The sequence below is a fragment of the Lepidochelys kempii genome, chromosome 6, assembly GCF_965140265.1.
Source record: "Lepidochelys kempii isolate rLepKem1 chromosome 6, rLepKem1.hap2, whole genome shotgun sequence".
NCBI classification, from domain to species: Eukaryota; Metazoa; Chordata; order Testudines; family Cheloniidae; genus Lepidochelys; species Lepidochelys kempii.
In genome coordinates this window covers 110,209,621-110,236,096 of record NC_133261.1, presented here as the reverse complement: position 1 = coordinate 110,236,096, position 26,476 = coordinate 110,209,621, and the positions used below count along the sequence as shown (strand labels likewise).

Sequence of the window (26,476 nt, the reverse complement as noted above, 5' to 3'; positions counted from 1 at the left end):
AGTTGTAAAGAAGTGTAACTGCAGACCCTATGTTTAGTGCTGAACAGAACATGAGGGCTTGGCTTGGGTTCAGCCTGACTGAGCTTACCAACTTGACACAGACAACAGGGCAAATTAATGGAGTAGCTGATACGGGACTTGCTAAAGTATTAGAGGAGGGGAATGTGATTAATGCAAATCAACATGGGTTTATGGAAAATAGATTGTCACAATGACTTTTTTTATGAGATTACAAGTTTGGTTGATAAAGGTAATAGTCTTGACATAATATACTTAGGCTTCTGTAAGGGGTTTGACTTGGTACTGCATGACATTTAGGTTGAAAAGCTAGCACAATATAAAATGGTACACATTTAAAATGGCTAACCGATAGTTACATTTTGAAACCTATAAACAAGGACTCATAATTGAATGGGTATGTTTCTAGTGGGGTCCTGCAGGGAACAGTTTTTGACCCTATGCTATTTAACACATACCTGGAAGAAAATCATCACTGAAAGTTGCAGATGACCCAAAAATGGGGGGAGTGGCAAATAAGATTGCTCTGAATTAATGACCTATCTGGATAGCTTGGTAAACTGGGCGCAAGCAAACAATATAATATTTTAGTATGGTTCAAAGTAAATGTACACATCTAGGAGCAATGAATGTAGACCATACTTACATAATGAGGGACTCTGCCCTGGAAAGTAGTAACTCTCTGAAAAAGATTTGGTGGTCATGGGGAATAATCAACTGAACATGAGCTGCCAGTGTGATGCTGTGGCCAAAAAAGTTAATGCAAACCTGTGGATGCATAAACGGGGGAACCTAGGAGTAGAAGTTTTTTACCTCTGTATTTGGCACTGGTGCAACTGCTGGTGGAATACTGTCCAGTTCTGGTGCTCACAATTCAAGAAGGCTGCTGATAAACTGGAGAGGGTTTAGAGAAGAGCCGTGAGAATGTTTAAAGAATTATAAACCTGTCTTACAGTGTTAGACTCATGGAGCTAAATTTTTTTGTTTAACAAAGAGAAATTTAAGGGGTGACTTGATTAGTCTAAAGTATTTACATGGGGAATGAATATTTGACAACTAGCTTTTCAATCTAGCAGATAAAGTTTTAACATGATCCAATGGCTGAAAGAGGAAGCTAGACAAATTCAGACTGGAAATAAGATGAATGTTTAACAGTGAGGGTAATTAACCATTGGAACAATTTACCAAGGATTGTGGTGGATTCTCCATCACTGATCATTTTTAAATCAAGATTGGATGTTCTTCTAAAAGATCTGTTCTAGGAATAATTTTGAGAACGTTCTATAGCCTGTGTTCTACAGGTCAGACTAGATCACAGTGGTCCCTTCTGGCCATGGAATCTATTTGAACCTTTGAAAACACAGTTCAGAGACACAGGCCAAAAGTGACTAGTGATTGTAGATGCTTCAGTTATAGGTCCCCAAAACTGGAATGTATGAAATTGGCTTGATGTTCAGAAAGTGCAAGTATTCACTGTCTGAAAATCCAGCCATGTTTATATGTCTAAAATTAGACTTCCAAGAGTTGACTACCTAAGTCCAGGGCCAGGGATGGCTTTGCCTTGGTCTCTGTTTTGTTACAAGTTGCCTAACAGCTCTTCTTGCTTTGGTGGTTGATGCTGGGCTTTATGGAAGAACCCCTTTTAGGAACGGATTCAAATGTGGAATATTTGGAGGCTTTGTGTACAGGCCAACAGGAGAGAAGGATACAAAAGGAGTGGTGAAGCTGAGGCAAAGTTATGGCATGGACTCCACTTTACTACTGTTTACTGCAGAGAACTCTGGTGTTCTCCATATTGGTTCAAGCACCAGTTTATGCTTGTAAATGCTCTGTCCATCCAAGTACTCCTGACACTTCACAAACATCCCCATGACTGTTGTGGGCACACTGAATTTGAGCAATCCTTGTGCATGACTCCTCCCTGTTGAGGCTCAATGCGAGCTACTTCAGTGCTGGTGTCTGTGGGGAAGTGCAGGTGTTACTCTTCAAGTGGCTTTCCATGCCTGCTCCAAAGTGCTCTTGCCCTTCAGGTGATGGCTCTGTAACCTGTGCCTGGAGTAGGGTGGTGACAGACCCCAAATCAGTCAAGTTAGTCTTCAGCTGGTCTTGGCTCCCTCAAAGCTTCCCTGCTTCCAATGAGAAGAATGCAGGACACAGCCTTCCTGAAAGTAGCTTTAATTTTAAAGTTTTGATTGCAATTACCTTTATTGATCATGCTTTAAAATGTGAATATAAAGATATCTGCTTCTGCAATAGCCAAGCAGAGTAAGGTTAGTGAGTACATTCTGCACACACAAACAAAATAGTGTTGTTCCATAAGTGAATGTGTGTACTTCTGCTGGGGGGGGCCCTCGGGTTGGCTGTGAGGCACGTGTTCCAGACTAGTGAGACCTGAAAAAGGGACACCTACAAAAACAGTAATGTGACCCCTGCCTCTTCATGGCACTCAAACAACCACTGGTGCCTCTTCCCACCTCTTCACTGAGGTGGGGGGAGGAGTGGAGAGGAGCCCACTGTATAAAATGGGCAGGTGTGGGGTGGTGGTGTGAAACTAGCGGGGAGTCATGGACTTGTCTGGAAGCATGTCCCACTTGCAGGTCAGTGTGTACAGACTACTCTGGTTTTTGGAACTTAGAAGGAGATGTAAAGAGAAGGAAATGAATATGTTGTGATTATGACAAATTTTTAAAGCTATTGCACATTGGAGCTGGCAGAAAACTTTCCGTGGATGTCTTTGACAGAAAATAGCTTTTGGCAGACGTGGAAATTTTTGCAAGCTACTTTTTTTTTTGGTAGAAATTTTTGACTTTAATTAGAAAGATCAAAACTGAACTTTTCCCTTCACTCTTCAGTTACCAAAAATGCTAGAGACCTACTTTAAACATATACTTTCCCTGCAAAAATTAGTTTTGTTTTCTTCTACCAGCTCTATTGCACAAAATTCACAACATTGGCAAATACATTTTTGTTTCTAATTTCTATTTTAACAGCAAGCACCTGACCCACCTGGAGCATCCCTGTCCAAAGGCAGTAGCTGGACTAGTTATAATGAGCTTAAACCTAGCTCTCTCAAGGGAATAACTCCTGGCTCTCAAAGTCTTGTGTAACTTTGTGGGCAGGACAACCAATGGAAGGAGCCATTGGAACAGGCCAAATATGTAGGTGATGATATAGTATTGCATATGGTCAGAGTGGTTATATTGTACCTGCTTTATATTAATAAGCATTCAGGGCTTTGGGCACTACAAAAACCCTTCAGTTCAACAGATCAAAGACTAACAAATGCATGCTGCACCTGCTCCAGGGAGCCGTGATAAAATTATGGGATATATCACAATGCACAATACTGCAACAGTTGGAGGGACCATTTTGTGCACATGCTGCACTGGCTCACTTAAAGGAGACAGGCTAGGATGGAATGAGTGGCCCTCAAAACACTCTGCTGTATTGATGGTTGAAAAATTGTACTGATTTCTTGAATACAATTTCAAGAAATGTTACCACATTCAGATAAAACTTACTTCATTAGGTCTACTTAACTGCAGTGCTTAACCTTGGACTTGTTAAATCCTCTAATATAGTTGGTCCTTTTAGATGTAGAATCTCTAGCTTTATCTATCAGCAAGTACAAAATGGGAGCTGTTTGAGTATGATCAGGTCTCGCACATAATGGGGAAATGAGGGAATAAATGGACCTTGTACTGCACTTTCATTTGTTTATCAGAAATTGATATTTAGCTTCATCTACCACAGATGGCTCATTCAGAATGGCCCAAGCAACATGTTTGCCACTGGAAAAACCTGTATCAGTGTGACCCTCAGAAGATCTCTGAATAGAAACAGAAAACATTAGGCTAGGCTGTAACCTAGTAGCCGTTAAAATGGGAGCCTCCTATGATGGCAGCAGAACTCCTTTCCTCCTTCAATCAGCTTTGGGATGACTGCTTTTCTTGTACACCATGAAATTAGTATCCTGTCCTGAAGTACCAATTTTGAAGAAAAACATGTTCTGCTCAAGGCTGGCTAGTCTTTGTGTGAATTTTCTTTTCACTGTCAAATTTAATAATATTGCATTCTTTTCTGACCAGGGGAAGAAAGATCCATTCTGCTTATCTGTAGAGTTAACACCCTTGTAAAAATGCTCCAAAGGCTAACGCAAGTCTTTCCCACCCCTAGCATTAGAAAACAAGATCCTGGGTATTACCTGAGGCAAAGGAGTTATTCATAAAACTTGAGGGGGAAGTACTGGGCAGGAGGTGAAACCAGATTTCCTAGATTGACAGCCTCAGAATAACTCTAGTAGCTGTGCTTGTTTGAAGCACAAGTTTAAATTGACAGCAGAAGCAGTGGAATTAGCTGGCTTTTTACGCATACCTTAGAACTATCCAGTTGCTCACAGCTAGCTTATGATCTACTTTTATCACTGTTTGCTTTCTACAGCACCCACGCACCATAGGGTACAGGGCTATAACTGGAGCTCTTAGACGCCACTGCAATTCCAGTGCTTTAGTACAGCTGTATTCATCACTTTCCAAAGTAAGTGCTTTAGTAGTGCTGAACGTCTAAGGAAAGACGAGGAGGAGGAGGAGAAGGACAACAACGTCCCTGTCTCAGTGCTTGCAAGAACTTTAAGAGAAGAGACATCCGTTGGTTAAAGGGGGAGCACAAGCAAACAACACAGTACAGCTTCGGAGCATGAGCACTGGCCTCACCATACCACCTGCCAACTAGTTATCCAGCCTCTTGTAGACATTAGGGCGATGCTTCAGGCTGCTGTAGTGCCTTCCACTTGAAGGTAGCAAAACTCTCTACAAACACCAACCAGTTAAGCCTCACACCAGCCCTCTGAGGAAAGGGAGTATTGGTATACCCATTTTACAGATTTGGGGGGGGTCCTGAGGCAGAGATGTAAAGTAACTTGCCCAAGATAATGCAGGAAGCTAGTGGTACAGCCAGGAATAGGAGTCAGGTGTTGACTCCCAGTCCTATACTTTAATCACAATGCCTCCATTTTCTTTGAGATAATGGGAATGCAATCAAATGAAATTAATACTGTGGACTACTGCCCTCGAGTAATACTATAGCAGATGTTAAGTGACTGGAAAGATAACTATTATAGGGTACCTGTCCTTATCTGCATTATCAGGCCAGAGTACATTTAATAGCACTTTAACTTCAGTTTGCTGATCTGTCAGTGTTTGTTATGGTTTTAAAATAAAACTTGCATTAAAATACGCTTCCTTATGTCTAAATCAATGTACATGGTTCATGTTTTGTGATGCTGTTAGCATAGACAACTAAACATGCTCACTGTTTTCATGTTGGATTTCTTTATGGGGTAGTTCGTCAACAAACATTACAAAGCAGAACTGCACAAAACTTCGGTGCTTTTATTTCAGTGCACTTTCCAGTAGGTCACAATACAGGAAATAGGCCATCAGACTTAACCCTCAGAATGCTGGTGTTTTCCAGACACCAGCTAATCAATGTTTAGGACATGGAGTACGGTACATCTGCAGTCTGTAAGTGCTGGATAAAAAGCAGGGAAGTTGAGTGTCTAGATATCATGAACTTTAATCCTCCAATAAGAAATATTGGCTTTGTAGATAATTCCTTAAATCTAATACTACTGTTCAAACAGATATATTTTAAGGTAAGGTTTCTAAAGCTCGATGCTTCGTTCTCTCTCTCTCTCTCTATTGGTACCAGTCCCAGAGGCGTACTGATGCTGCTACTCGTGCCCCGGGGTCGGTTATAGGACTGCCCTTCCTAACTGAACTGGTGGGATGGAACTGCTTTATGCACAAGCTGGGTCCACAGTAGACCAGCCAACTCATGGTGCCATTTTGCCCTACAGCCACAGTGGGGCTGCTCTAAATCATTTTAGTATGTCCCCTAGGTACCAATCCTGCAGAGCCTGGCTCTGCTCTCAGAAACAGTGGGTCTCTGGGAGATATAAAGCCTCCTTCCCCATGCAGAGTGGGACAACATTGGGAAAACTTTCTGACTCATTAGTGCTATTCACATTAAACTGTTCCAGCCTAAATCCAGTTAGCACTAAACTGGGCTCTAACTTTGCTGGAAGCATATTTTACTGAACCCATATTTGGTGTGCTTATAAACTGTAGGGCCCTCTTACATGAGATGTTAGGAGCATATTAAGGGATGATACAATTCTGGGCACACTCAACTTGTGTAGCATAGACAGCCTGAGAGTTGCTATTTAAACTGATTGTTGAACAAAGCCAGCTGTGTTCAGCTCCCTTCAAAACATGGGCAGGAGTTTGTCAACATAGCAGGATGCTTAACCATGGGATCAGAGAACAATACAATGAGGAGCTTGATGCCTGATGAAAATTAAACAGCCTGTGCCCATACCCACATGGCAGCCAGTGGAAAATCCCAGTGCTTCAGGAAGTGGTGGTGATGCTTAATAGATAGCACTTGGTCTTTTTGGAACCACTGCCTTAGCATTAGGGTGAAGGAGGAGTGGTGAAGAGAAATATGCTGTTAGAGATGTAGACTCAGATGGGACATAAAACCAAGCTCCTGATTATCCAGGGCCATTTAAAAAGAAGCCCATGATAGTATTGCAAGAGTAAGGATGTTCCCTTGGTATCCTGGCCAAATCAGTTTACCTAAAATTCTCTCTCTAGTTTCACTAACCATCATATGCAGTTGCTTTTCCATGCCGGTGGTGGCTATATTTCAGTGGAGAGGGAGATAATCTAATAGTCTTAAAGGATTTTACACTTCCCAGAAGATCCCAGTGTGCTTTGCCAATGTAACTATTAATTGGTATTGCAGTAGCACCTAGAGGCTTGGGCTCTGGGCCCGATTTAGTAGACACCACATAATGATAAGGCTTGTCCCAAGGAGCTTACAATTTAAATGGACAAGACAGGGGCAAATGAAGGATTATCCCAATTTACAGAATGGGGGACAGGAATTGATTCACAGAGGGAGTATGATTTGAGATTAAGGTCATACAGGGAGTTCGTTGCAGAACCAGGGTGTAACTACAGCTCTCAAGAGTCCTAGGCCAGTACCTTACCCATTCAATCACCCTTTCCTGAACTGATACATGAATACCACATATGGGTCATGGTCACTGTTCCCTCTAAGCTGTGTGTGCACACACACAGATCCTAAACCACACGCACACCATGAAACACTGTGCGTACAGAATTTTTTTGTGCACATGGCCTGTTAAAAATTAGAGGGAACATTGGCATGGTCACCATCTCTAGGGTGAAATGAAGGAACTGTTATAATACTGCATATCAGCCCTTCACAATAGCTTTAAAATAGGTTGTGAAGAATATTTTCTAATGGAAACAGTGGCATTTTTATGAGATGTCAGAATGTGATAACCAGAACTGGGTCTTAACCCTGGTGTCCTGAAACAATACCCTATCTCATGGGAGGTGTGTGTATTGTTCGTAAGGCTTGTGGATTGCTTTCAGCCCTTGCATTTATATAGCACTGTTCATCCAAGTCCTTATTAACATAGTAACTTCCTCTTTTCTTGGGTGTTGGGACTGTATTACACAATTCATGCTAAAGGAGAAGTATAAAAGCAGGTAAATGAATTTACAGTGTGACTAACACTGGTTTACACTTTAACTTTATCTGAGTTTCTTTCACTGAAGGTCAAAAACTTGCATATAAATAGCTCTATGGGAAGAATGGCTCATAAAAGCCCAAGTTTAAATGGGGGAAGGGATGGGGGAATTTTTATTGCATTTAACCTCGCTGGCTTTTAAATACTGGGTAATGTTTTGGAAGGAAATCTGCTTTCAGCTCCACTACTCTGCCTGGGGCACTATGGCCCTTGTTTGTCTAAAGGGCTGAGTTCAATTTAAAAAAATAAAAATCTGCCTAGATAAGAATAATCTTGGCCAGTTTGTGCAAACGCAGAGCAGCTCCACTGAGTCTCCTGCTGCTACACTCAAGTACGTGCAGAAACAGAGGGCTGAGCTGTTTGTTGGTAATAGCAACTGTATCACCACTGTATGGCTCGTGCTCAAGTTGCTATAGCGTCCCAATTCCATGAGTTCTTGACATCTCTTCCTTTTCCGGCTGTCCCTCCCCCCTGCAAAACCAACTCCCTGCCCCAGCTACACTTCAGCTGTTGTCTTCTCCCACTAAAAATCTTTAAAATGATTTTAAAAAAACTTGTTCAGATATAGTCACTTAAGGTTTACAGCCCCCCAAATGGAAACTCCGCTATATGGGAAGGGCAGCCTGCACCTACCTACAGCAATAGAGAGAGCACTTCTGAGAGCAGGCAAGGTGAATTTCTGTCACTCTGAGATCAGGTGTGCAGCTACAATACCAGTTAGTAATGGTGCACAGGGAGAAACAGAACTGTGGCCAAGCAGCACTCACTGTGTCTTCTGAACTGGTTTGATCTTTCACGGACTTGCCACTTGTTCTTGAACCCTTAATCATGTTCAGAAGTGGGTGGCACAAAATACATGAATTATGCTGTGATGGAGTCCTGATAGCTCAAAACAAGGCCTTGTTCTCATGATGAATCAGACTAATCCATGTCTCCCTTCCCTTCTCATAAAAGACTTAGTTCTGGCTGCTGAATTCTAGTCCCGTGTAACCAAAATACAAAGATTAGATTCAAAGCCATATATATATATATATATATTTTCAAATTCTGGGGGCATGTTTGGACCAAACAGTTGGTTCTGTCCATTGGAGATTGAAGTTTCCAACTGGCCCTGGATACAGATCAGAGTTTTTTTTTTTTTTTTTTTTTAACCAAAGTTCTAGAACCAGAACATCCCTGAATTCTTTATCAGGCCCGTGTCTACTGGAAAATTTAACGGGATGCCAGATTAGTTTGAGACTAAATTAACAGCAACTATTAAATAGGGAAACTTGAAGTGGTGCAGAATTTAGATGCTACAGCTAAACAGACTTTGGTTTCTGTAATATTTTTTTTTATTTCTAGTGCAAGCAAGGCTGTTGCTGGAGTATTTCAGTCATATAAAGTGGACTACTAAACACTGTGCGCAAAAATACTCAGAGGAAAATATGGAATTCTAGTTCAACATTTCTTTCCAGTAGAAATAGTTGTCAAAAATGCTACGTCATTCATAGTCATTCAGCAGATTGTGACATGGGATGCTTTTTCACTGAAAGACTTAATGGTGTGGCTCTTAAAGTTACAGTGGGCAAGACACAATCTAAACTAGATACAGAAGAACCCCTGACAATGCAATGCTGGTTAAATGGGTCTCTTGTTCTTTTCAGGTGAAGAAGATAGCAGCAGAATATTATGACAACCTTCCTCAGCACCAATCTTGGGTTCGAGTTCTTTGGGATTTTGTTTTTGATGACACCATTGGTCCTTACTCACGGATTAAGAGAATATGCAAACTAGCAACAGAAAACCAATAGATTTGCTTTAGTGTCTTCATTAATAATGTTTAAAAAAAATCCAAAATTTGTGAACTTGAGTTTTCAGAGCTAAAAATGATCTGAAGTAATATTTCTATGCACTTACCTTTTCTGTAGTACTAAAGGTGATAAAATATTGAAGCAAACGACAGGCACTGTCTTTTAGAATACTGTAACTTTTATTAAAAGGATTTTTGCTTATGTAACATTGCTCTTTGGCAGGATATCACACATGTATGTTTATAGCAGAGGCTACATAGATTCACCATCCTTTGTACCTTGGTGAAACTTTTACATTTTAAATCCATATTAAACATTTTTTCCCCCTTTTCATCAGGATCATGCATGTGTGGTGGGTGAGATTCAATTTAGACCTGTCCTGGGGTACAGAATGCTTCTAAGCTTGGGAGGAATGAAGAAACATACTTCAAACAGGTGGTTGGCTTGCCTGAATAGGTCAATGCAAGCAGGAGGCAGCCTGGATTCAAGAGCAAACTCAACCTCTTGCTTCTTTGGATGGATGAGGGCTAGGGCTGTATTATACACGCTACTTCAAGTACAGTCATCTCTGAGCTACATCTTGGTTTCTGAGCAGATTACAGCTGGGTCAACAGCTGCTGCAATATTGCTGCCACATCATCTGGGATTGGGAAGGCAGGGACAGACCCAGAATGGAGTAGATGGGAAAAAAAGCTGGAATCTTATTGCCATGAGCAACACAATGGTATGGTCTGTCACATCTAGTGAAGTTATCTGGACAGTGACTGTACAAATGAAGCTGGAACTTCATTTCCTATTCTCATCTGTGTCAGATCAACTTAATCAATGTAGTGGAGAGATTGCTTTTCAGTTTGCCAAGCACACTCCCCTTGAGACATCAGGCCTGATGCTGTTGAACATGTGAGTCAGAATAAAACCCTGCTCATTCAACTTTCTCTGTAATTAGCTCTGCAGGGCTAACCTCCTTCCTGTGATGGTTGCAAGCATGATTCAATACATATAGTACATATGCATCTGTTGAATAAGAATGGTGCCATTATGATTGAGCACAGAACCATAGTCCAAGAGGAGATCAGCTATAGCCTTTCTGGGGCTAATGTATTCAGGGAAAAGCCATAAGCTTCTATTCTTTTGGAGGTACAAACTGAGAAACAGGGTTTCTAATACCTTGAATTAACATCTTACAGGACAACTGCAGTATGTGCTGAACTGTTAACAGACTAGCTTAAGACTAAACTCTCTTCTACAATGTTATCTTACTTTAAAGTGTCGCTGAATCATTTTGTTTGTACAGAAAAACAAACTGTACATAAATGTCTAAACTTCTGCTATTTCTAAACATAATGCTCCCTCCATCCTGCTTCACTTGGTCTTGCTGCTTTCAGTTTATGGTATAAACTAGCATGGCAGATTTCTTAACCCTGCCTGAGAGACTTGTGGCAGATTGATAAACTGGATCTCTCTTAAGTAAACTTCTAACATTACAAGGCACCCTGACCCTCTCCTAATTTCTTGGCCGTCTTTGATTACTCTTGAGCAAACCATCCTTCCTCTGTTGTATCAGCTGCTACCTCATTACTTGCCTCTATGCTGCTTTTTCTGTTTTGCTATTAATTTAGCACTGCTCAAAGAGAGTCCAAAAGCCTCAATAAAATACTACATGCTCTTCAGCTGATTAGACTTCACTCATGAAATAAGAAGTTTGCACAGTTCAAGCGATCTGGGCTTTTAAAAAGCTGACTGCAGGAGCTACTGCTTCAGTCGCAATTGTAGGTGGGAAATGACAGTTTTAATAATAAGTGAGCTCAAACTGTTTGATTTCTCTCATGCATCAAAAAATGATCCAGGGCAGGAGGACAGAACAAGGATTCTGCTCTTGTAAATCTTAAACAGACCTAAGTTAGGAGAAATTCTCAAGCCTATACTTGGCTGAAAGAATGGCCCATACTTATTGCACAAGTAGTAAGAGCTGAGTGGGCAGGCAGTGCTGGACTACAGAAAATAAAGGTCAAGTACCAGGTACCAAGGTTGCCTCCAGGACTGCGGTGTGACAATGCAGAGGTTGAAATGCCCAATCTCAATTGGATTGTTGTCTAAAGGCAGCCTCTAGGCTTTGCCTGGAGTAGGGTCATGTGAGCAACCATGGGAAATTTTTAGATCATCAATAACTGCAACCATGCTGTTGCAGCTTTACTAACTGTCACCCACCCTTACTCTGAGTAGGCTGCAGCCTTCTTAAAAACAAAACAAAAAACCCTTTACAAATTAAAAGTCAGGGAATGGGGTTGGGGTTTTTGTGGGGGAGGAGGAGGAGGAGGGAGACAGGAAGTGAATGAGTGAGAGAGGGGAGGGGTTAGTGGTGATCTGAGTGGAGCAGTGGGACACTGGGACCAAGTACTGGTCAGTAAATGTTACTGATGATGATATGAGTTTGCAGGGCTGTGACAGACTCAGAGATGTGGTATTTCCAGATTCTAGTAGCCTGTTTGCAGTCTGGCCCTGGTCAACATGGACGGAGGGCAGAGGTAAGACTCTGTGCCTCAACTGCTGCAGGAAGATGGGGCTAGCAGCCAGCTGTTCCCCTCCTGGAGCTGCTGCTGCACCGCTGGCTTTGCACTGCTAGGAGTGGTCAGGGAAAGGGGAGCAGGTAATGAGTTGCCTGCTTGGACAGATTCTGAAATGCTGGTTAATGCTACATGGATGGGCCTCTCCTGCTTGTTTTATTAAAAATGAACGTTACGTGAGATTTCACAACATGCAGGCAGCCTTGCTCTTGTGTTCTCACCAGAGCCTCCAAAACCAGCAAGAAAACACACCACAGCAACACAGTGAAATTAAAGTGCAAAGCTAGAGCAACTAATGAACAAAACCAAAAGCAGGGCCATATGGACAATAAACAGTTTATTACCAATATGAACACAGATACTGTGGTGCACTGACGTACCGTTTTAATATTGTGATAACTGAGTCAAAGACCTTGTCAGCTGACAACTAACATGTCTCTGTTTCTTCTGGTGATGCCACAATACATTTCTGTTGGCAAAGGGTCTTCATTTACATTGCAGACTACCAGTAAAATGACTTTGAAGTCATCTATTAAAAGCAAATGGTTCACATGTTTTCTTACCTACTACTAAAAAGAAACATAATACATTTAAATAAGCAAATTCAAAATACAAAAAAGGGCTGACAAATCTGATGTGCTGTGTCAGATGAAATCTAAAAAATCCAGAAATTTAAAATTTAATATTTTCTTTAGATTAAGACTTTTAAAATGAAGCAAATCCAAGGCAGCAGCAAGCTTCAAAGTGTGCTCAGTCTGCTAATAAAAAGGGTTTAAGAACAAAGACAGTGCAGGTGTCCTCTTTCACCATCTTGCATGACCTTGGTACACTTAGAAATGATCCAATCTTCCTAGCATCCTTAGTACCTCGCAGATGCTGTGCAGTCATTATGTTGTACTGATTCTACTCAACTCCTGCCTTATGGCTGGAAAACCAAACCAAAAGGTTAATTCAGACAACTACTCCCAGTGACAGGTGGTAAATACTCAGAGCCAATGGCAGAAGGAGTGTAAGTTATACACTGGTAAGAGGATGCGAGTAACTTGCATAGCAAAGGGGGCAGAAGGGTGGGATTGCAGCTGGGGAAAAACAAGAGGAAGCAGTAAAAAAGTGTGTGTGGAAGGCTGGAGGGTTGAAAGGGCTGTTCTATTTTGTACCTTCTTACACACGCCTAATGGTTGTTTCTCATGTTAAAATTTGCCCCCGTGCCACCCAAATTGCACTCCTTGTGTCTGCTCCTGCTCCCATTTAAATCAAAGACAAAACTCCCACTGATTTCAATGGCAGCACAATTAGGATGCCTTACACCACCATTTATGTTGCCCGAAACGGCAAATCTTAGTCAAATAGTATCAAATTTTTTAATGCCTTTTAACAATACATTGTATTAATACACACACAAAAATAAGGGTCACATTTCTATAATACTGTTTAGTGCTTTATAAGTTAAGCCTCACACTACCCTTATGTGTACATATGTACAGGTCAAGTATTATAGTGTAGGTCATACAGCCAGGTGGGATCAGAGCCAAAGAATTCTGACTCTCTTTCCTCTATCTAACAAATGGACCACACAGTTCATTCTATGCTACCTTAGAGACTAACCAATTTATTTGAGCATAAGCTTTTGTGAGCTGCAGCTCACTTCATCGGATGCATACTATGGAAAATATAGAAGATGTTTGTTTTTATACACACAAATCATGAAAAAATGGGTGTTTATCACTACAAAAGGTTTTCTCTCCCTCCACCCCGCTCTCCTGCTGGTAATAGCTTATGTAAAGTGATCCTCTCCTTACAATGTGTATGATAATCAAGGTGGGCCATTTCCAGCACAAATCCAGGTTTTCTCCCCCCCGCCCCAAACCCACTGACTTCCTGAGGAAACTACAATCCATCGGTGATCTTCCTGATAACACCATCCTGGCCACTATGGATGTAGAAGGCCTGTACACCAACATTCCACACAAAGATGGACTACAAGCCATCAAGAACACTATCCCCGATAATGTCACGGCTAACCTGGTGGCTGAACTTTGTGACTTTGTCCTTACCCATAACTATTTCACATTTGGGGACAATGTATACCTTCAAATCAGCGGCACTGCTATGGGTATCCGCATGGCCCCACAGTATGCCAACATTTTTATGGCTGATTTAGAACAACGCTTCCTCAGCTCTTGTCCCCCAACACCCCTAACTCTACTTGCGCTATATTGATGACATCTTCATCATCTGGACCCATGGAAAAGAAGCCCTTGAGGAATTCCACCATGATTTCAACAATTTCCATCCCACCATCAACCTCAGCCTGGTCCAGTTCACACAAGAGATCCACTTCCTGGACACTACAGTGCTAATAAACAATGGTCACATAAACACCACCCTATACCGGAAACCTACTGACCGCTATTCCTACCTACATGCCTCCAGCTTTCTCCCTGACCACACCACACGATCCATTGTCTACAGCCAAGCTCTGCAATACAACTGCATTTGCTCCAATCCCTCAGACAGAGACAAACACCTACAAGATCGCTATCAAGCATTCTTACAACTACAATACCCACCTGTGGAAGTGAAGAAACAGATTGATAGAGCCAGAAGAGTTCCCAGAAGTCACCTACTACAGGACAGGCCTAACAAAGAAGATAACAGAACGCCACTAGCCGTCACCTTTAGCCCCCAACTAAAACCCCTCCAACGCATTATTAAGGATCTACATCCTATCCTGAAGGATGACCCAACACTCTCACAAATCTTGGGAGACAGGCCAGTCCTTGCCTACAGACAGCCCCCCAACCTGAAGCGAATACTCACCAGCAACCACATACCACACAACAGAACCACTAACCCAGGAACCTATCCTTGCAACAAAGCCCGTTGCCAACTGTGCCCACATATCTATTCAGGGGACACCATCACAGGGCCTAATAACATCAGCCACACTATCAGAGGCTCGTTCACCTGCGCATCTACCAATGTGATATATGCCATCATGTGCCAGCAATGCCCCTCTGCCATGTACATTGGTCAAACTGGACAGTCTCTACGTAAAAGAATAAATGGACACAAATCAGATGTCAAGAATTATAACATTCATAAACCAGTTGGAGAACACTTCAATCTCTCTGGTCACGCGATTACAGACATGAAAGTTGCAACACAAAAACTTCAAAATCAGACTCCAGCGAGAGACGGCTGAATTGGAATTCATTTGCAAATTGGATACAATTAACTTAGGCTTGAATAGAGACTAGGAGTGGCTAAGTCATTATGCAAGGTAACCTATTTCCCCTTGTTTTCCTAACCCTCCCCTTCCTCAGACGTTCTTGTTAAACCCTGGATTTGTGCTGGAAATGGCCCACCTTGATTATCATACACATTGTAAGGAGAGTGATCACTTTACATAAGCTATTACCAGCAGGAGAGTGGGGTGGGGGGAGAGAAAACCTTTTGTAGTGATAAACACCCATTTTTTCATGATTTGTGTGTATAAAAACAAACATCTTCTGTATTTTCCACAGTATGCATCCGATGAAGTGAGCTGTAGCTCACGAAAGCTTATGCTCAAATAAATTTGTTAGTCTCTAAGGTGCCACAAGTACTCCTTTTCTTTTTGCGAATACAGACTAACACGGCTGTTACTCTGAAACCTGTCATTCTATGCTAGTGTCTGATGTGCATGGAAAAGCCTTACAACTTCCTATTGACAGTCGCAGTCTATAGAAATTAGTATTCTTTTTATGTAGTTTCAAAATAATTCTAGAAAACTGTATTTTGCTAGAATATGGTTAAAAAACAAGCTTATGAGAAACAAATCTTCTGAGATTTAGTTTATGATCACTGCAGCTGTTGGGAAGGGGATTTTGGCCCCCGTGTTATGCTATTACACACTTTGCTAGATGCATTGTGGGGATTTCTCAGAACCATCACCCTGACACATCAATGCTCTGATATGGTACTACCAATAATTAATAATTCTCATACAGCAAATTAGGGGATGGAGTTGTAAATACTAAAACAAGATTTCTTCTTGCTTCTTTTCAGTTGCCTTAGCAACAAGTTCAATGACCCCAGCAATTCTGTAATGGAGTGTTTTTATTGCTGTGTAAACAATATCCTTTGGTCTTGGAACAGTACTAGCTGAGAAAACACCTATCACCTAGAACAGCAGTCAGTATCGGAATCTAGTTAGTTTGTTTAAGGTAGCGCAAAACTTGCTGAATGAACAAAGCCACACAAATGTGGACAAACTCAGTTTTGTTCTATGTGAGGATTTAAAACCCTATTTTATTTAGCACAGGTGAGAATTCATAGCATAGCAGAGTAACTGAAAGACCAAGGATGGCAGAACTTCCTTCTTTCTGGTCTGCATTTAAACCAGTGCTGAGCATCTCAGTTAGATATGCATGGAAGAGTGCAGTCTTTGTATTGCTCGTAAAAATCCCTTACATGAAGCTTTGATATATATACACAGTTGACTATGAAATCAGGATGTCGGGAAAAAGCTAAGCCATCCCCAAAAGGCAACGCAAAACTGCTGAAAAGATTCAGACTGAATGCCTTATGTTCAAGCTTCAGAACAGAGCACAGACAAACAAGGCATGTAAAAATGCAACTGAGTGATCAAAATTCAGTGGATACTTCTGGGTAGATACTTCTGTCTCTTGTGGTTCCACTCCAGCTTCTGAGCAATAGTCACATCCATACTTGTCACAGCTATTTCATATTTACATATAACTAATACATATTTAACAAAGAGCTTCTTGGAAAGTAGTTGTAAAACTACTTTCTGAGGAACTCTCTGCAGCTTTTATTTTCTTATGTGTTGAATCTGAGTGAAATCTCTCAGGATCAAACTTAGAAAAATAATGTATTTTGATATTTCTTACCATCAATGATCTCTTCTTTCACTTTGTGTAACTCTCTTACAACTTCCTCCAATATTTCCTGATGAGACAAAACAAAAGATGTACGTTCAGAATTCCATGGCCTCCATTATGGGCCGGTCCATATAGATGATAAAAACCCACTACTGCTATCAGCTAAATAACTTTTCTCCTTTAGGTCCAGTGGTTCTGTGTTCTGGACCTGCGTTCTCACTACCAAAGGGGTTGAGTTCTGTACCTGTTGATGTACCAGGGAAGAGGGGATGGCATTGCTGCACAAACATTTTGATGTTTCCCTCTGAGCTTCAAGGAACCACTATGATCTACTCTGATCTCCTCCATAATACAATAGGAGCTTTGTAAGTTTGGGCAAACAGAAAGGCAAAAAGTGATGTTTCTATCTTCATTTAGCCTGACCAGTTGCCCTTCATGTATGACAAATATAAAGGGGAAAGACAGCTACCCATATCAAATTCCCTACGCTCAAAAAACCCACTCACTCACTTGTTTCATTCGATCAAAATCTAAGGCATCCATAGCCACATCATTGCTGCTGCTCACGGGCTTCATCCTTGAGAAATGGAAACAAAGGATAAAGGAGCAAATCAATTCTCTGCAATGTTTACTAAGCCATGTGGTGTTTGCTACTGTCATTATGATTGAAGCATGTTAATAGTCACTGGCTGCAAAACACCTAGCTCAGAAGTTCTCAACCAGGGGTCCGCAGCCCCCTGGGGGGGCCTTGAGCTGGTTTCAGGGAGCTGTGGGGCTCCACAGCTGAAGTGTGGGGCTGAAACTGGGAGCAGAACCACAGGAATCCCCAAGCCTCAGTGCCCCCTGGGGGTCTGAAACCAGGAGTGAAGCCATGGGGGTGAAGCTGGGTGTCCCGAGCCCCGGTTGGGCTGAAGCCCAGTGCCCCCTCAGGGCAGAAGCCAGGAATGGAGCTGCGGGGCTGAAGCCCTGAGCCTCGGTGTCCCCTTCGGGGCTGAAGCCAGGAGCGGAGTCACCGGCAGTGGAGCCATCGGTACCCCGGAGCCCTGGCGCTTCCCTCAGGGCTAAAGCCCCAAGCCCCAGTACCCATCATGGGGCTGAACCTGGAAGCGAAGCAACGGGGCTGAAGCCGCGAGAACCCCAGCGCTCCCCCTCAGTCAAAAGCCCTGAGCCCCGATGCCCGCACAGAGCGGAAGCCCCAAGCCTGGAGTCCCCCCACCCTGCAGCTGAAGCCCCAGCCTCCCCATCCCCCAGCCAGTGGCTGAAGTCCAGAGCCCCAACCCCCTCCTGCCATTTGGCCCTGGAGTTTTTATAGCGTGGGGGCGGAGGGGGGGCTGGGGATGAGAAAGAAAAAGGTTGAGAACCCCTAACCTAGATGAAATCCCAACACACAGCTCTTGAGTAGGTTAACTTTTTTAAAAGTTCCATTACTCCCTCTTGTGCCATTCAGGAGTATTTTGCAGCCAGCCTATCTTGTGAAGCAAGCAGCACTATACTGGGACAGCAGACTGCAGCTGATCACTACCATCCAGCAAGAGAGCTTGTTTTCTAATCTTAAAATGCAGCGGAGAGGCTGAGGAGTGAATTAATATGTAACACTTTATCCAAAGAGTTCTGATCAATAATATTAAGTTCTAGACAGTTCTATGGCTACTTTAAAGTAGAGTCTTCATGGCTGTTAATTATTTACCGTGACAAGGCGGGTGAGGTAATATTTTTTATTAGACCAACCTCTGCTGGTGAAAGAGACAGGCTTTTGAGCTACACAGAGCTGTTCCTCAGGTCTGAGAAACGTTCTCAGTGCCCAGACCTGAAGAAGAGCTCTGTGACGCTCCAAAGCTTGTCTCTCTCACCAACAGAAGTTGGTGCAATAAAAGATATTATCTCACCCACCTTCTCACTCTAACAGCCTGGGACCAACATGGCTACAGCACCACTGTGTAGTTAGTGTAGCAGTGATGGAGGTTTGCAGGATCAATGGCTGACTCAAACATTTGAAAATTAAGTCTCTCCTCCACACCTGCATTTCCTAAAAAATAAACACTGTCTTGACTGCTCAGGACTCAGTCAGCTGCTAAAATCATGGTAAACCCAAAAAAGTGATGCTTGCTTAAACTAACTGTATTAGTGACTGTAGTCAGCAATCCATCCCATTGCTGAGTCGTGCCTTAGGCGGGCTGAGCGGTAAGGCTGTACAGCACAAGCTGTGTTTCTTGGCCCAGCATCCCAAAGACTTCAGGTTTGTGTAACTACATCTGAGTCCTGTCTCTTTTCTATCGCCAAGGGCACCGCAGTGGACATTATTGAAAGGGCTGACCTCAAGAGAGGCTTGCTTTGTTAAAATAGCCAGTAGAGGTTATGAACCCTTTTTTGAAATTGGTGACTCTTTATGAAGCGTTTTACAAAAAGATCAAGTGGCCTATGCCTAATGAGAACATTTCAGCCTTGGCTCTGCTATTGTCTTTAGGCGCAAGTTCGTTCTTAGGCAAGTCTTGCATTGATTCCAGCGGCCCTTCAGCCCAACAAAGAGCTGCACAACCAAGTCCTTTGTGTTTCCTGAATTCTGATCCTTATGCTGCCCACGTGAGCTATGAGCAAGATTACGAGTGGGGTTTTCTGAAGGGACTCAGTGGTGGTCTCACTCTGGTTGTGGTCAAATGCCCACTGACGCTGTTGGAGCAGAGCTGGGCCAACAGGGAGCGCATTTGAAAATCCCACCCACAAAGTGTATGAATGAGAGAACAAGCAGAGTAGTTTCTTGTGCTAGGCCTAGAACAGAACGTGAATGCACTTCCCACTGAACATCCTCCAAACAGCAGTGGTCTTACAGCAGTCACTGCGTGAAAACTTGGTAACTAGCTTTAGCTCAGCATTTGCAAGGACAGGGAATACTATGATCATCTGAATCTAATGAAAGCTGGCACATCTTTAATGGCTGACGTATGGTGGATCTGGGATAGACCCAGGCAGCCAAATTTTGCCTTTAGTTACACCTGTGCAACCCCACTGAAGTCAGTGAAATGTGGGGCAGTATTTGACCCTGTTCTTTCACACAGTGCGCTCCGACATCTGCCATCACCCACTTATTTTTCTGTGTGTTAACAACACTGTAGCACAAAATAACAGTGTCAAATAAGAGAAAGCGTTTGTTACTGAAATGAATAATTTAAAGCACTATGTCCCACCTCCAACCCCTAACTTATCCCAACAACGCTCAGAGCTCTATACGATAGTCACATTGTGGTACTGGCCGAGGACTGGAAGTAAGCCTTTTTCTAGCTTCCCAATGTCACACTTAAACCTTTCAATACCTGTGATCATGTACTGTGCCTGTAATTTGGCCATTTGGACGGACAAGCTTTGTTGGACTCCTCCCTTTGACTTTCCAATCTACAAAAGCAGACCCATCCTGTCTCCTCTTTCCTGGTTGCCCTCTCTGGTGGCTCCTATGCTGCACTCAGCTTCATTTTTCCTTCCTTACTCCTTGCTGCACATGTTCCTTACTGGATGCAAAAATAATTTCTCCTCTCTTGGGTGCAGGCCCCCAGATGGATTCTGCTTTTGAGTGTTCTCATGCGCTGGGCAATGGAAGTGTCTCCTGTTAGGAAGGATCACCCGGAAAGATGCTTAAGTCCCGTTGACTTCTGTGATACTTAAGCACAGCTTACTTGAATAAGGGCCCCGGGGCAGAAATCCTAGGGCAGTTCATGGCATTACCACTCACTCCCTGAGCCAAACTTTCTTTGATATCAGATATCACAAATTCACAATCACTCTGCCCAATTGAGACCAGCCTCTGGCTCAGAGTTAGTAAAGCAGCAGACAGGAGCAAATCACAACAGGCTGAGGACAGTCATGACAAGGACAAATGAATGTTAGTTGCTGTACCAACGATGACATGATTTCCCAAAGGACAAGCTGAGACAGTTAAGAAGCCAGATCATTTTTCAGTACCTAGAAGGTAGTTGGGATTGTATGGGGCTCTTAGCTTCAAGACTCTTCACTGATGGATTTCTATGGCAATGGAATGAAATAAGACATGAATTGAGCACACGTTATGTAGATAGCATGCTTACAGTCCAGACTGTGCTACTATTCTAGAGACTAACCCGTGCAGCTCACCTAGAGAGTAATGAAGATACAGGCTTTTCAACAGAATTGCTTCTTTCCCATGGCTTCTTCCCAGGGTCTGTAAAGTAATAATGAAGAATTACTGTTTGTTCTGGTTTTTTCCCTTGCCCAGTAAAAACATGAAACTGTTTTTCTTATATATTTATTCATTCAGCTGGGATGGAGGCTTTACAGAGATGTATCCAAGGGAGCAGATAGGCTAGCAATAATGAATAATAATGACTGCTGCTTTTAATTGGGACAGTATTAGTAAAAATCTATGCAGAGGAGGGGCAATGACACTTGATCCCCTTTAGCTAGTGCCAAGCAGTTAAGTGATGTTTAACCTCATACTAAAAGATATGGAATTCTGAGTTTTGCTTTTTTAATACAAAAATCACTCAAATAGTAAAAGAAGAAATAAGGAATAAATACTATGAGTATAATTTTAATTCAATTACAATATTTTCATTTTGTTTTTCTACACTTTTCTACATTTAAAGGGCCTCTTCTCCTAATTGCAACAACTTTTTCATCAAAATGACAGACATGCAGCTCTCCAGCTGGGGACCATGGGCCACTAGTGGTCTCCGGACTCCAGATCACCCCTGGTGGCCTGCAGTATGAAGCATTTTGAGAATAAAGCAGTAGGGTTCTGGGGAGCTGGGTCTACAAGAGGCTCTCATGCTTACAAAGTGGTCTACAGAACAGAAAAAGGTGGAGAATCCCTCTGATAAACCCAGTTAAGTGGATTCTCATGCATGTGTCTAATATCACGAATAAAAAGGCTATTTACATTTTATAATATTTAGTTCAAATGTCAATGGGACAACAGAACTGTAAAGTGTTTGGATATCTCAGAAGGGATGGCAGCATTACAGCTATGCAAATCACCATGGAGGATTTCATATGGTCCAGGTTACAAAATGCCAAACCCACTGTATATTTTTACAAAACACTCAGCCAAAAATACCCGATTTTTCTTGCCTTGGCATATCTAGGAGTATATAACCTTTCCTGAAGTTCCTTACTATGAGCCCAATCTTTCTGATTGAAGTAGACCATATGTAAGTGAATAGCCCCACTGAAGTCAATGAGATACAACTTGTGTGTGTAAGGATTTGTAGGCACACATGAGCCCCCCCAACTATGATTCTTAAGAGAATTACTCAGTTCAACAGCTTAGAAAGCCCTAAAATCCTACAGCTCATCCATATGCACCCTTTCAATCTGATCTTCCTCATCTTCACAAAAACAAGCAAGCAAACAATACCTTCTGCGTTCAAAAGTGATGCTGATCTGACGGTCCCAAAGGACTGACTAAGGCCTGGTCTACACTAGGAAATGAGATCACTATAACTATGTTGCCCAGGGTGCATGTGAAAAATTCACATCCCTGAGCAACGCAGTTAAACCGATCTAACTCCCCAGCCCGTAGACAGCACTATGTCAATGGGAGAATTCTCCTGTCAACCTAGCTATTGCCTCCCAGGGAGCTAGAGTTACTATGTGGGCGGGAGAAGTCCTTCTGTCGGCTTAGGAAGCCTGGTCACTGAAGTGCAACAGCAGCGGAGCTGCCGCTGCTATGTTTTAAATGTACATAAGCCCTCAGTGCTCATTTTATTGGAAGGGTAAGGCTTGCAAGTCCCAGGATCGTCACCAGGTTGCGTCTGTATGACCTGTAGATGATCTTTGGTTTAATCTTTTGTTCTCAACTTCATCACTGAAAACCACATTATGTTAAGAGCCCAATTCTGTTTGGTGCTGAGCCTCTCAAACGTCCTTCGTTTGGCACGGCACCTTGTGGGATCAGGCCCATTGTGAATAGCAATTGCATTAAGGGCCAGATCCTCAGATGGTATAAATCAGTACAGCTCCCCTTAACTCTTGTAATGGAAGCGTATGCAGATACAAGCCAACGGGAGATCTGACCCTTAGAAACCAAGGTCCATATCCCCAAAGGTATTTAGGGGCCTAACTCTCACTGATTTCAGTGTGTGTGAGAATCTGGGCCCAAACAACTAGATTCACCGTTCTATCTTTATGCTGATCTGAGAAGAAAATTCACATTCACCCTTCATTGCTCAAAAGAGATTTTAAAACAAAAACTATTTGTAGATGTTCTGTTAGTAAATCCCCCTTACTCAGAGCTAAGATAATCAACCCAGATTCCAATGGTAAAATGTTTCACTGGATTAAGGAGAAGATGAAGAGTGCTAATAATTCGATTTAATACCTGAAGAATTCTGCTGCTGGCTAGGGCCTCGTGTGACTGGTGAAGGTGAGGTGCTAGCATCTTCCTAAAAAAGAAAAACAAGATGTTTCTTAAATTTCGACTCCACATTTTTCAAGTGAACAGTCACCGATGGACATGATGGACTGTGCTCTCCGCTCATCCACAGAACAGGCGGCGTCAGTGCAAGCTTCTTGCTCATGTGCCTCAACCCTGACGTGAGGGGACCACCTCGAAGGTGAGATGGTAGGTCACTCCCAAGTCCATTTAAACTCTGGTCGCTCCACTAAGACCAGCAAGGGGAAACATTCGGATGGGTGGTGTTTTCTTTTTCTTTTTTGTTTTCTACTAAGAACTCAGCTGAAACCTACCAACTCAGGTCACTGAACAGAGGGCAAACAGTAACATTGCTTGTCCTTCTGTGGGCAATAAATGTTACCATTCCATTCCTACCTACTAACCACGGCTGGTCTCATGCTCATGACTGAAAGGTGTTGGCTGCCGTTGCCCATTCTTTGAGCTAACTAATCCCCAAGTTCAGAAACTGTCTGTATTGCTGGAGAGATACAGGACCAGATACTGGTCTGTTACCCGCGTATAATTTCAGCTGGATTGCATAGGAGTAAGTGACAACAGGATTTAGACCAATCTCTCCACTAACGATGGTAGTAGCAGTTTCAGTTTATTTAGCTATCCTAAATAGGACATTCAATATTTCTTCATAGAAATTGGGCTGAAGTCACTGGGGTTTACATAAGGGTAAAAGAGCAGAATCGAGAATCTTTACAACAGAGCAGAATCCAGACTAATGTATTTGATCTGTAATTATTATTTAAGAGCTTCCTATGACAAAGGACTAAACATGTCAGCTAAAATGAAAAAGCAGTCAGTTAGTTTGAATGGCTGCTGGCTTTGCATTAGGCTTGATAGAAGGTACCACAGCAACAATAAAGGTATTGCAAAGTTGTTATTGTTGCACAATCCATGGGGGAATTCCAGAACCATCACACTAAGGAAGGCCCATTACAATGTGACTAAACTAAAGGTCTGAGTGGAATATGAGCTAATGGCAAAGCAGACGGCAAAGCAGACAGTAGCATTTAACAGCGGAGGGAGAGCAGAGTCTGGGTAATTGTGCCTTTCATTTCTAGGGATATGGTTCAAACGCAGGCTTCGGGAAAAGCTGTGAGCAGAGCGGATGGCCATAGAGGCAGCCTCAGCCCTGCTCACCTAGCTAGGGGTCACGCAAAATAAGCTTTCATTCTCACGGAGTGCAAGCACCCTCAGCATTGTGACTGCAGCAAGCCTCTCCAAATATTGTGGGAAGCCCCGGGGCCATGCCCCAAAGAGGAGAGGGGAGCAGGTGGTGCTTTGTCTTTGAGGCTGGTGCTCTCTGAAGCTGCAGCGTCAGTGTGCCTGAGGCATGATGCCTCCGGACTTTCCTGCATTGGCAGTGAGCCTCCACAGCATGGGGCTCTGCCTTAAAGGCACTACAAGGCCATAAGCCAATAGCAACAGCGCTGATGGAAGTCTCAGCAGAAAGGCAAAGGACTGCATGGGAGTGGTGACTGCATTACTCCTGTCCTCCTAGACATGCTGCCTCTATGGGATGTCTACACTGCAATCAGAGAGGTGACTGCAGCATATGTAGAAATACCAGCTAGCTTTGATCTAGCTAACTGAAATGACAATGGCAGCGAACCCACAGCAGCTTGGGTATGTACTCAGACTGCTAGTCCACGCTGCCACGGCTTTGCTGCTATTGTCATTTGAGCGACCTAGATCAAAGCTAGCTCAGGTATTTCTACACATGCTGAAGTCACCTCTGATTGAAGTGCAGACATACCCTAGGTATGGTGATTGGTGGGGAAGCTCTCCTCGGCTGTAACTGTTCTGTGGATAAACAAAGGACTTCAGCCTCCTGGCTGATAATGTGGCTCCTTTCACAAGCACCAAGTTCACTTTAAAATTCAATCAAAACCAAAGCCCTCACTTAATCTTTTAGAGGACAACTGAAACATCCAGCAGCACACAGACAGAACGGTTCAAACAGAAATGCACTGAAACTACTATCCCCACCATGAGCCCGAATTTCATACTGTTTGATCTACCAAACTGACACAAGTGGACACTTGATGGTATAGAATGCATTTACAAAGATATGTTACAGCTTTTGAACAGCTCAGTGGCTAAAGTATTGTCCCCCTCCCCATTAGAAATCTGCTTTAAATGTAATCTGTCATCTGCAGCGAGCTGATTTTTGCTTTACAGAGGGGTTAAGTAATCTACTTTCCAAAGCCATCATGTTTAATGGATGACACGGGTCAGTTCAGCTGACGTCTGCTGCCCAGGGATGCAACAAGCTTGAACTAAAATATGTGGAACTGATTTGAAATGAGATACTAATAGGATTTACCATACCAGGGGCTTTTCCTTTTGGGTGGCACAAATATTCCCGAGGGATAAATGAGGGGGAGCCTCTTCAACCTTAAAAACACTACTGTGAGCATAGTGTGAAGAGGCAACCACTGATGTGGTTTAGACAATATCTGGTCTGTGAACAAACAAGAAGGGATTCTTGTTTCTAAGTACCCTGGAGCAGTTGAATTTAGCTTGTGTGAACATTTGCTAGTCATTTTATTGTGTGTGCAGTGGGCAAGTATTGTGCTTCCAGCCTTCAAGCAATCGCAACATATCAGCTAGTTTGGGAGACCCTTTTTACTTCACAGACACACAATACTAGTGAACGCTTCACTTACGTTTTGGCTTTCCTCTTCCTTTTTGTCAGCTGGCTTGTCTGACTGTGACGCTGCTTTCCTCCTTTGCACAGGGGTAAAAAAGTAGGACAAAGTCAACCCTTTAGAAATGCATTTCCTGCACAAGGCTTCAATCGTCATTTGAAAAGACTGATTTGTGCCTTGCTGAGGATTATCTTTACTGCTGTGGAATTTCTTTAGCAGAAGAGGCTGCAATGGTTAAGAATCCAAACTAGGCCTCTGTGAAGCAGGATCTTCAGGCAGGGGATCAATATTTTGAGTCAAGGTTCCATTCAGAAGTACAGGGTTGTACAGTATAAAGGAACAGGGGTAAGGGAAATGTATATGGCATTGAGCAACTAAGAGGCAATTTCTTGCAAGGTATAGGGCTGCTTCTACAATAAAAAGCACTGGCACATAGACTACTCGGTTGGATGTTCTAATACTGGACCAGATTATTTTCCCCCTAAATCCACATGCAGAATGGACTCTCCA

The 26,476-nt window shown here is 42.7% G+C and overlaps 2 protein-coding genes across 5 annotated transcripts in view; one reads left to right on the top strand and one right to left on the bottom strand.

Moving 5' to 3' along the window:
- Positions 1-9,792, top strand: part of DEGS2 (delta 4-desaturase, sphingolipid 2) — a 29,551-nt gene extending 19,759 nt beyond the window's left edge. The window contains exon 3 of the mRNA XM_073349642.1: positions 9,289-9,792. Coding sequence (XP_073205743.1) covers positions 9,289-9,435 — 147 coding nt within the window. The 3' untranslated portion in view covers positions 9,436-9,792. The remainder of the gene's footprint in view (positions 1-9,288) is intronic.
- EVL (Enah/Vasp-like) overlaps positions 9,569-26,476 on the bottom strand; it is a 224,882-nt gene continuing 207,974 nt past the window's right edge. For 2 of the 4 annotated variants that reach the window (XM_073349638.1, XM_073349639.1), the window contains exons 8-14: positions 25,985-26,045; positions 23,229-23,292; positions 21,005-21,071; positions 20,837-20,896; positions 17,396-17,462; positions 16,895-16,952; positions 9,569-12,924 (exon numbers count right to left, since the gene is read on the bottom strand). In XM_073349638.1, the coding sequence (XP_073205739.1) occupies positions 12,887-12,924; positions 16,895-16,952; positions 17,396-17,462; positions 20,837-20,896; positions 21,005-21,071; positions 23,229-23,292; positions 25,985-26,045 (415 nt within the window). In that variant the 3' untranslated portion in view covers positions 9,569-12,886. The remainder of the gene's footprint in view (positions 12,925-16,894; positions 16,953-17,395; positions 17,463-20,836; positions 20,897-21,004; positions 21,072-23,228; positions 23,293-25,984; positions 26,046-26,476) is intronic. The other 2 variants (XM_073349640.1, XM_073349641.1) reach the window with 2 other exon arrangements.